At 40.4% G+C, this 11,666-nt stretch overlaps 1 protein-coding gene and 1 long non-coding RNA gene across 4 annotated transcripts in view; one reads left to right on the top strand and one right to left on the bottom strand.

The window, feature by feature from the left end:
- Positions 1 to 2,762: 2,762 nt before the first annotated feature.
- CDC7 (cell division cycle 7) overlaps positions 2,763 to 11,666 on the top strand; it is a 32,831-nt gene continuing 23,927 nt past the window's right edge. For 2 of the 3 annotated variants that reach the window (XM_035018053.1, XM_035018051.1), the window contains exons 1-2: positions 2,763 to 2,877; positions 3,599 to 3,793. In XM_035018053.1, coding sequence (XP_034873944.1) covers positions 3,679 to 3,793 — 115 coding nt within the window. In that variant the 5' untranslated portion in view covers positions 2,763 to 2,877; positions 3,599 to 3,678. The remainder of the gene's footprint in view (positions 2,878 to 3,598; positions 3,794 to 11,666) is intronic. The other variant, XM_035018052.1, reaches the window with a different exon arrangement.
- Positions 4,855 to 11,666, bottom strand: part of LOC118019154 — a 93,732-nt gene continuing 86,920 nt past the window's right edge. Inside the window, exon 11 of the long non-coding RNA XR_004681587.1 lies at positions 4,855 to 5,214. This is a non-coding gene — a long non-coding RNA (uncharacterized LOC118019154). The remainder of the gene's footprint in view (positions 5,215 to 11,666) is intronic.

Raw genomic sequence — 11,666 nt, 5'->3', positions numbered from 1 at the left:
TGTATTGATCTGTCAATCTATATATCAGTATCTATCACCTTCCTATAACCTTTCCTTCTTGCTTCCCAAAGATTCCATGATGTATTATTACAATCACTTCCTTATAAACACCCTCATTTGCCCCTCTGTGTGATATTCATCCTCAGTTAAGTCCAACCATTCTTTTCATTTCTTCCTTCTCTTGACTGAGGGTTAATTGAGAAATTCATACCACTATTCCATCTGGACTCACTTTAAATTGAAAATAGGCACTCAATCCAGCTGGCAATATCCCAGTCTTTCCACAGTTCACCTTCTCACTCTCAGAATATATCTCTGGTCTTCTCACCCCTCCACCCTCTTACCCCCGTTTTGCCTCACTCTCAGCTGAAGACCTCATCTCATTTTATTAAGAAAATGCATGTGATCTGGTAGGAACTACTTTGTCTTCCCACCCATACACAAAACATCTGCACCTGAATTCATCTTCTGTTTTTCCCTCCTGTTAAAAGGATGGGAATCTACGTTTTTGTTGTTTTTTTTCCCCCCCATCTAGGTTCTTTTCGAAGGCCCACTTATATTTTGGATCCTTTCCTTCATTCTCCTCTATAATTCCATTCCTGTAGATATTCCCTTTTTCTCCAACATCAACAATTTCTCTCTGTACTACACCATTTCCACTATTATATAAGCATTTATCTGTCAACACAACAACATTAACAGAAAACTTCCCTTACTCTATTTAACCCACTCTAGCCACCATCCTATTTCTCTGATCTTCAACCCCCCACCTCCACCCCACCAAAAAAACCTCCAAGAAACCAACCAAAGAAACAAAACCTTAAGACTTGTCCACACTTGTTCTTCTTTTGTTCTTTAGTACACTTCAATCTTTCTGCCTCACACCCTGAAACTATTCTTGCCAGAGACTCTAATGATTGCTATGTTGCCAAATCCATTGGTCATTTCTGTGTACTCACTACATGACTCCTATGCAGCATTTGCTATAGTTGACCACTTCCTTTCAATTGGAAAACTTCCTTCTCTTGACTTCTATGACATCAACTTTTCACCTCACAGGTCATTCCTTCTCAGTCTCTTGTTAGCTCTTCTTCCTCTGCCCAACTTTGAAATGTTGGAGGTTCTCATAGCTCAGTTCTCTGTCTGTAGTCTGCCTAGGTAATCTCAAGTAGTCCCAAGGTTTTAGGTTTCATGTATAAACTCATAACTGCCAATTTTATGTCTCCAGCCTAGACTCAGACCAATATATCCATCTGTTTACTTGACGTTATCATTTGGATATCTAACAGGCCTCTCAGACTTGATTATCGTCAATACCCACCAACCAAAGACCACTGGGAATAAAAACTGTAGTTGAACAAGCTGGGTTTATTGTTTTAGTAGGTGAGAATACACACTATGGAGAACCTTGGGCATCTTAGTAAGAGGGTGGTAGAAATTTGGACTTGTTAGGTGATTTACGGGAGGGTTCAAGGAAGAGGGACTTTGCTCTGGGTTGGAAACTGTAGGAGGCAGGAGTAATTTTATAATGGAAATTTTAATAAGTATTATCTAGAAGGACTGAGTATTATCTACTGGGCTGAGGCTAAAACTGTAATCGGTAAAGCAGCAGCAGTCACTCATATTAGCCAGGATAGGAAAATGTTTGCTCATTTTCATGGCTCAGACAATGTTTCTGTTTTGCCTATGGTCAGATACGGTTACAGGTATAATTACAAAAATAACTTTTATTTTTGTCTTGATTTACCATGGTCATAGAGTGGCTTTGTCAGATGTTGATTTCTGTGAATTTACACCCCCTCTTACCACCTCCCCCAACCAAGTTCATTCCTACCCCTGCACTTGCTCTATCCTTTGCCTGGTAGTCTCTCCCTATTGGCTCCCATCATGGTGCTTCTTTTCTAGTCATTTACACATCCTTCCACTTTATTTCCTTCAAAGAACTAATCAATATCTGGAAGAAATTTGTTCGTTTGTTCGTTTCTTTGTTGTCGTCTCCTTACTGGAATTTTGCTCCATACAGGGTTGATGTTTTTCTGCAGTGTTCACGGGTGTAACCCCAGCCTCCAGAAACCTGCCTTACAGCCATGGGCTCAGTAGGAATGAATGAATGTTTGAATGTCGCTGGGCTCATTTCTGCAATAAACAACCGGCAGTTGCATTTTTTGTTTGTTTTAATTTAGTAGGACACTCAACAAAAAGAAGTGAAAAGCAGGGGGTCAGGAAACTGACCATCTTTTATCCATAGTGTGCCTAGTGTCTTGTGTGGCCACGTATGTCAGGATGTGCTAGAACTTCTAAAACCTGAGACCTTTCTGTATCTGAATTATCTTCCCTGAAAATAGTGCTGGATCCTTAACCTTACGGTTCACTATTTTTTTTTTTTTAAGATTTTATTTATTTATTTATTTGGCAGAGAGAGACACAGCGAGAGAGGGAACACAAGCAGGGGGAGTGGGAGAGGGAGAAGCAGGCTTCCTGTGGAGCAGGGAGCCCGACGTGGGGCTCGATCCCAGGACCCTGGGATCATGACCTGAGCCGAAGGCAGACGCTTAACGACTGAGCCACCCAGGTGCCCCCGGTTCACGATTTTTTTTAAGCAAAGAATTATTCCCGGGCTTTATTTCTGTAACCGCTCTTTTAGCCAACCACCGCCTAGGGGAAGAAACCCGACCCTCTTGCGCAAGCGCCCAGCAGCCGATTCCGCGACTCCGAGGGCTTTACAGTGCGCATGAGCAACCTGAAGCGGCGAGGCGGGAAGTGTTGCGCAGGCGCGTTTGGCAGACTCGCTAGGTGGGGAGCTCTTGGAGGTGGGGAGCTCTTGGAGGCGGCGACCCAGGCGTCTGGGGAGCCACAGAAGTCGTATCCCCTTAAACTGTGAGTTTCCGACGGTTTGTTCCATGGCGCGGGATTTTGAGGGATTAGAAACGAATTCTGGATCGTGACTTCGGTCTTCTCGCAGCGCAGTAACTCCCTCAGCCCCTTGGGATCCCGCTGACCCACGGCGGGAAAGTCCTGCGCCTGCGCACTAAGCATCCCTTCGCTCTCGGGTCTGAGGGAGAAAGGTCCTTCCCGGCTGCGCTCGCGGCCTGTGCTCCTAGAAGGATCCCATTCGTTCCCTTTTCTCTTTGCCCGGCGCTTGTGGCCTGTATCGGATCAGTTCTCCGTCAGCTTGCACGGGGCTTTGGACAAGCCTCCTGGCGCTCTCTTTGAGTAGTCAAACGATTTCCTCCTCCAGTCCTCTCCCTCAGGTCAAACCGCTCTCCCCACAAGGCCTACCGCAACCTGTCCCTGCTCCCCCATTCTCCAGCTGGCTGGTGCCGGGGCGGTCTGCCACCCCGGTTCCCACCAACACCCTTTCCTCTGCCGCCGGCCGCCGAGGAGGCTCCCCTGACCAGGACATTTTCCCCTCGTTCCCCCTGCTTGTGTTTCTGGAAGGTGAAAGTGAAGCAAACGGAATCCTTAGCAATGGCCCACAGGTTTCCCACCTTTGGGGATTCAGACGTAGGGTGCACTCTTAAATGTTTGCCCCTTTGGGGAGAGTGGCATTTTTTAGTGCTTGGTTCAGTGAGTGATTTAAACTTCTCATCTTCTCCAGTATTCTAATTTTCACAGCTGCTTTGTTCCCCCTGTGGACATGACCCCTTAGCTGGCATTTTGCATCCCAGTTGTTTTGTGATGGAGGCGTCTTTGGGGATTCAGATGGATGAACCAATGGCTTTTTCTCCCCAGCGTGACCAGGTTCAGGCGGATGGCTCGTTAAAAAAACATGAGCAGAATTTTAAACTACCAGGTATGTGTTTAATTCCAAGGATGTGCAGGCAACAATTCTGTGATTTCGATTATTTTTTTTTAAAGGGAACTTCCTGAATGGTAAAGTGAGTTGTATGATTATACGGGAGCATTTTACAAATCAGTAAAGCATCCTAGGATCTAGATTTAGGATTGGGTTGCTATCCAGTGGATGGATAGCAATGGATTACAGTCCATCCACGTCATTTTACAGATGAAGTTGCTAAGGTGGTTATCCAAGAACACAGTTTGTTGATACTCAGACTAGAATTTCTTTTCTCCTAGGCCTATGTTTTTATCTCTCCTCACCATATTGCATTAAACTTGGATTTAGAAGTCAACATTGGAGGGATTTTCAGTTAAAGTGTTGAAAAGCAGAATTCACTGACAAAAATAAATGGTTTAGCAATAGTAAAGCACTGTTTCTCCGTGTACCTTATGAAGTGTTGTTTGACCCTGATCCAGACCCTGAAGTGAGAAGGAGGGGGACAACCAGTACTTGATCTTGTACACTAAAATGTGCACCTTCATTCCTGCTCTAGCAGTGCCTGGGACATAATAGACCTTTAATAAATACTTGTTAAATAGGGGAGTCCCAGTTGGCCATTTTTCTTTTTCCTAAAAGGTAGCTAAATCTTTTCCATCTTTGTTTTAAGCGTATTTAGTGCTTGTCCAAAAGATATTAATTTGACCTTCTATCCATGATATATACTTATTCACTACAAAATAGACTTTAACAACACCCTAGGAGAATGACATCCCTTGCTTTTGCTTTTTGACTGAAACTAAACTCTTCTTTGGTTTCAAAATGAGTACCCTTTCTGATGTCCCTATTTTTGGTGGTGAAAGCCACTATTATTCCAGTTATCTATGCTTAAAACTTTAAAGATGTCTTCACTTGTGATTTGTATTTGCTCCCCATATTCGGTTACCCAGCTTTATCTTCTTTTTAATATGTATGGCATTGCTTCTTTCCATTCCCACTCCTACCACAGTAACTTGTTCCCTTACACTTTGCTCCTGAATTGCAATGAAGTTTCTTATCTAAACTGCCTGCTTTCACTTCTTTTCCATCCTCCAGTTCATCTGGTACACTGCTACTAGAGTAATCTTAAGATGCCACTTCATCCAGTTTCATGGATGCTGTCCCTCTTCCATTTATCCTGTTCTTCCCAATTCAGCTTTCCCCTATGTCATTGGACACATAATACAATAACAGAGTCATTGTATTATCGTTCTTGTATTTTTTAGCACTCCGTGTAATTTGTCTTTTCAGTTATACTGTAAGCTCCTTGGAGGCAGTATCTCATACAGCTCCTGGTGTATGTTGTACATTAGGCAGAGTATATGAACAGATGAATCTGACTTGGTTCTAGTATTATGTTCAAGTGAAAGCTACTGTTCTAATATTCTTCTGAAAACCTGAGAAATAAAGAGAGATGAATTTTATTCTAAATTTCTAAAGTTTTATGGCTTTTACGTATCAGAACATTGAACCTTATAAGCAGTACCTTTTTTTTTTTAAAAAAAGATTTTATTTATTTATTTGACAGAGAGAGAGACACAGCGAGAGAGGGAACACAAGCAGTGGGAGAGGGAGAGGGAGAGGGAGAAGCAGGCTTCCTGCTGAACAGGGAGCCCGATGCGGGGCTTGATCCCAGGACCCTGGGATCATGATCTGAGCCGAAGGCAGACACTTAACCAACTGAGCCACCCAGGCGCCCCAAGCAGTACCTTTGATAATTCATAAAACATGCTGAAATTTTAGTAATACCTTTTTTCTAATGACTCTTAGTAAAAGCTAAGGTTTTATCAAAAACAACTTCAGTCAGGAGTAAAGCTGATGAGATCCAGGCCCATAACTGTCTCATGATCTAATATGATTTACTTTCCCTTGATGGAATAACTTTTGAGTGGTGGGAACTTTTTATGTATCTTTGTATTCCCAGAACCTAATAGTGTCTAGCACATAGTAGGTGCTTGAAAATACTTGAATGAATGGTTTATTTTCTTCTAAAGATTTTATTTATTCATCTGAGAGAGAGAGCGAGCACAAGCAGGGGAGGGGCAGAGGGAGAAGCAGACTCCTCGCTGAGAGGGGAGCTGGACTTGGGGCTCCATTCTAGGACCCCAAGATCATGACCTGAGCTGAAGACAGATGCCCAGGTGTCCCTGAGCCACCCATGCACCCCCAGTGAATGGCTTAATGCAAGAATATAAAGTAAAATACTTCGTGTAATGGATGAATAACAGGATCTTTTGTTTTGGGATATTTGTCAGTTTTTTATAGCTTTTTTTTTTTTTTTGATAAAAAAATTATACATGCTTATTGAAGAAAAAAAATTATACATGCTTATTGAAGAAAATTTAGAAAGTATAGAAAGCCAAAATAAGGAAATAGTATCCCACTATACAAATATTGCCACTGTTGACATTTTGTTACAGTCCTTTAGTCTTCCTGTGCATACAGAGGTACATTTAAGAAAAGAATAAATTAGGAATGTAACCAACTTATTTCTAATCTTTAATTTTTTACTTAGCAATATGTAACTTGAGCATTTCTTATGTAATTAAATCTACAGCTTGATTTAAATTGACTGCCTAATGTTTCATTGCATAGTATGCTATAATTTAATTACCTTCTTTATTGAACCTTTAGATTGTTTTCCATTTTTACCTATTAAGAAATATTCTCCAATGAACAAAGTACTAGGCATAATATTGTATCAAATGTTTATTTTCCTTTGTATTGTTGAACTATACCATAAGGCATGCATTTGGTGTGTTATGTAGATGCTCTTAGTTGATACTACTAAAATAGGTTATACGTGCCATATGATTTGCCTGGGACAGATCCAGTTTATGCCTCTTGTCACACTGTCCTTATTATTAGCACCCCTTTTCACTCTCAAGAGTGCCTCAGTTTGGGTTAAATTACATGATCTTCCTAGTTTAAGAGATGTAAGTCAGGCAGTACATGAAACTCCAGAATAAACATCACATATATTCCTAGAGTGTCAGTTTTACTCCTTGGTAAGTAATTGAAAACATTTCATTTATATGATGAATATTAAATGTTTATTCTGTGCAGTTACTTCTCTAGGTGCTGGGATAAATCAGTGCATAAAATAGACAAAAATCAATGCCCTCATCCTAGGGGAAAGATAGACAATAAAGAAATATTCAAAGGTGGTTAGTACTGTGAAGAAAAAATAGAAGGGAAGTGGAGATAGGAAGCGTTGGTGGAGGAGATTGTGATTTTAATAAGTGTAATTGGTCAGAGAAGACTTCAGTGTGATAACAGTTGAACTAAGACTTGAAGGTGTTAAAGGAGTGAGTTATGTAGAAATCTGGGGGACCATTCCCTGGCAGAGGAAACAGCAAGGGAGAAGGCCCTGAGATGGGAGGTGCCTAGCACTTAGGAGTAGCAAGGAGGTCCTTGTGAGTGGAAGCTGGAGGGTGATGGGAGTGATGGCAGAGAGGTGTGAGGAGAGGAGGTAGTTCCTCGGCTTTTATACGAAGCGAGTTATGAAACTATTAGTTTGAGCAAAATAGTGACATGGTGACTTAGCTTTCGCAGGATCACTCTGGCTATGTTACAAATAGATTATACAGGCCAGCAATGATGAAAACAGTGAGTATAGTGGCTTTATTAAAACCACTTGGATATGTTTGGAAAAAAAAAATAAAATCACTTGGATATATTATGTAGCAGGAAAAAAAATTTTACTTAAAATTTCAAAACAGAAACCTAGACCTTTATGTTTAAAATATAGGCACTTAATTTTTTGACTTGTACACTTTTCAGTCTTGCCCTAATCCTCAAAGTATATATTCATTCATCTCTGCCTTTAGTAGTAGTTTCCATTGTTTAACATTAATGCTCTCTTCCGCAGTTTACTCTCATCTCCACTTTAGATTGGAGGATTTTGCATTCAGTTTGGTTGTCAGAAAGTTTTGCTGTTGTTTAAAAATGTCAGAGTTGCTGTGTAGTGACAGGAAACTAAGCATATTTTGAGTTTTGTAAAGACAGGTAAGTACATAGCAAGTTAGTAGTGAGTGGTATGGAAGCACATTGAGCTTACACAGTCATTCACATGGTTTGTGCATTACAGTAGTTCCTTATTACATATATTTTTCTCTGGTGATTTCTTATAGTTAACCAGCATCTCTACTACTAACTGCCAGCTCATGCTACTACAGAGGGAAGTTCCAAAATATAGAACTCATAGACTTGGAAGTAAAGTTCGTCTAAACTGACCCCTTTGATTTGCAGGTTAAGAAACTGGACATTAATGTAGTTTAGTGATAAGAGCTGGATCTAGGCTCTCTTCTATATCAGCACTCCAGTAGTACCTTCTGTGATGATGGAAATGTCTCTGTTGTCACCTGTGGCTAGTGTGACTGAGAAAATTTTTAATTTTTTTAAATTTTAGCTTAAATCTTGAATAGTTGCATGAAACTCGTAGACAGCACAACTCTGTGTCATACTCCTACAAAGCTTTTGGTGTTATGATTTATTTATTTATTTATTAGAGAGAGCATGAGACGGGGGAAGGGCAGAGGGAGAAGCTAACTCCCCGCCGAGCAGGGAGCCCGATGCGGGACTCGATCCCGGGACTCCAGGATCATGACCTGAGCCGAAGGCAGTCGCTTAACCAACTGAGCCACCCAGGCGCCCTGGTGTTATTAATCATATATACACATAAAACAAAAGATGCACACAAACACTTCAATACATTTAGTAATAAAAAGACTACAAACAGGCTTCTTAACATACTCCGTCGTATGGAAGTATCATTGTTAGATACACCATTTTACATACTGCTCAGAAATGCTGCCGGTTATACTATGACACAATGCTTTCTTACCACCAGAATTTTTTATTTTATACTTTTTGAAAGAGTTCTTTTAGATCTAATTAGATAAATAATTGTATGTCTCTGGTACATAATTAAAAAGGAAAACAAACATTTCACCTCTTTCTCTTCTGAATCAATTTAGTACTTAGACTCACCGACATCCTACTTTCCCCCCTCACAATATTGTTCTCTATACATTAGTGATGCAGAATTTCTTTGAAGTTTATTTTTTTAAAGCCATTGTTAATGGACTCCTAAAAGCCCAATTATGTGGAGTTGGCCTACATTTGATTTCTCCTTCACCACCTTTACCATTTCTCCCTACAACCATCTGCGCCTAAGGGTTAAATGTGAATGCGCCTTTATGATACCTTGGATTTTCTTTAAGGTACTGATACCTGTTCTGCAAGTTTGTTGATGCTGGCTGACAATAATTGTAGGTTGCATCCCAATTTCAGAGTTTTAAAAATTGTTTTTCAGAATCAAGGTAATATAAAATTGAACATATCATTTTAGTACCTTTCATGGTACCTTTCCTATAACACTGGAATTTGAAGCTGGTTGGAATTGACACTCATTAGGAAAGATTGTAATTGACTGTGGCAACTATGACTGCTAGAAAGCTGGCTTTACCCCCCAGGCCTTGGTTTTGGTTTTTAGAGTGAAGTAGTGTGGTAGCTGATAGTGAGGTAGCTGCTACTGTCTTTGGCTTCACTCTTTTGTAACTTCTAAACTTTCATTTTTTTTTTTCCTCGCAGCTATCTCTGAATGCCCCATAATGATAGTAATAATTCATTCATTGAACAAACATGCCAGGCGTTTCTAACTAGGAGCTGAATGTACTATGGTAAATTACATAAATAGGGAAATGTACTGGTGGAGCTTATATTCTAGTGGGAGGAGGCAGACAGCAAACAAACAAAAAAACAGGATGATTTTATAGTAAGTACTCTAAAGACAATAAGCAGGGTAATGTGAGTAATGAGAAGAATGCTGTTTTAAATAGGGTGTCAGAGAAGACTGAACATTGAGCCAGCCACATGAAATTATATGGGAAAAAGATTTCAAGTAGAGGGAATAATAAAAGCAAAAGTGCTAAAGAAATAATGTTAATAACAATAATTACAACAATAAGAATGATCACTTTTATTTAATATTTACTACGTGCCAGGCATTGTTGTTAAAAGTTTCTCTTATGTATATTATTTCATTTAATCCTCACAGTATCTCAGTGGCATGGGTACAGTTATTACCCCTTTTCTGTAGATAGGGAGACTAAGGCTCAAAGCGATAAGCTGTGTGCTCAAGGAAGGTCATACTGCCTGTTAAATATTGGAGCCAGGATTTTAATTTAGGCCTCCCATCTCCAAAACTGGTATGCATAGTTACGGTTATATTCTTGCCTCTTGTATTGAAACCCATAAAGCTTCTCCACTTCACCTATGAAGTAGATGGGAAAGTAATCCTCATATGGATTGATATAGTGGAAAGAATATTGGACTAGATCTTCTTGGCCTGTTACATAGTTCCAGCTCTTTTTTTTTTTATTCATTTGAGAGAATGCATGTGCACACCCACCCCCACACACTAGAGAGCATGGGGGGAGGTCAGAGGGAGAGGGAGAAGCAGACTTCCCACTGAGCAGGGAGTCCCATGCGGGACTTGATCCCAGGACCCTAGGTTCATGACCTAAGCCAAAGGCAGCCACTTAACCAACTGAGGCACCCCTAGTCTCTGAAAGATCTTAATGTTGTTCTTCCTCTCCCTCAAATTCGTCCTCTTCTTCTCATCCTGCTTAAAAATCTCCATGGCTTTCACTTGCATTCTCTGTCTTTCCCTTCTTCAGCCACATTGAATTTCATTACTTCCCTCACCCACCTCTCCCCCCAAAATAATCCACGTCTTTTTCCTTTTCCATGTCTTTACATACATAGTTCCTTCTTCCTAAAATGCCTCATCCACTTTTTCTACTTGGTGAGTGCTTCAAAACACAGCTTAACTGTCAACCTGAAGCTTCCTGGTACCTTCAGATGTGTTCATTCCCCTCCGCCTCCTTCTATCTAGTAAAATATGCATTCGTGTATTATTATAATTACTGTCTTGTATTCAGAGTGAGCTTTTAAAATCTGTCTTTTCCACTAGACTGAGCTCCTAGAGAACAGGGGCTGCACCAAATTTGTTAAAATCTTTTTAACTACCCATCGCTAAGCATTTTTAAAAATACAATGTTTGTTAAATGGACAAATGATTTCACTTCCCTGAGTAGGGTTTCTTATCTGAAAATCAGGATAATACCTGTTCTGCCAATATCTCAGTGCTATTGTGAAGATCTGAAAAGATAATACATGTGAAAACGGTTTGAAAATGTCTTAAACCATTATATACACTATTCAAATTATTATTATAACTGAAAAAGTAGCTGATGGTTGGCTTAGATACTGTAATAAAATCCAATGACTTTTTGTTATTATGTTAATCACCATACATTACATCCTTAGTTGTTTTTTTTTTAAAGATTTTATTTATTTATTTGACAGAGAGACACAGCGATAGAGGGAACACAAGCAAGGGGGAGCGGGAGAGGGAGAAGCAGGCTTCCTGCCGAGCAGGGAGCCCAATGTGAGACTTGATCCCAGGACCCTGGGACCCTGGCCTGAGCCGAAGGCAGACGCCTAACGACTGAGCCACCCAGGCGCCCCACATCATTAGTTTTTGATGTAGTGTTCCATGATTCATTGTTTGCGTATAACACCCAGTGTTCCATTCAATACGTGCCCTCTTTAATACCCATCACCAGGCTAAACCATCCCCCCACTCCCCTCCCCTCTAGAACCCTCAGTTTGTTTCTCAGAGTCCATAGTCTCTTATGGTTTGTCTCCCCCTCCGATTTCCCGCCCTTCATTTTTCCCTTCCTGCTATCTTCTTCTTCTTTTTTTTTTTTTTTAACATATAATGTATTATTTGTTTCAGAGGTAGAGGTCTATGATTCAACAGTCTTACACAATTCATAGT

Source organism: Mirounga leonina, unplaced genomic scaffold (genome assembly GCF_011800145.1).
Source record: "Mirounga leonina isolate KUSES-001 unplaced genomic scaffold, KU_Mleo_1.0 Mir_173, whole genome shotgun sequence".
NCBI lineage: Eukaryota > Metazoa > Chordata > Mammalia > Carnivora > Phocidae > Mirounga > Mirounga leonina.
Note: the sequence above shows the minus strand (reverse complement) of the source record. Positions and strands in the feature narration are given on the sequence as shown.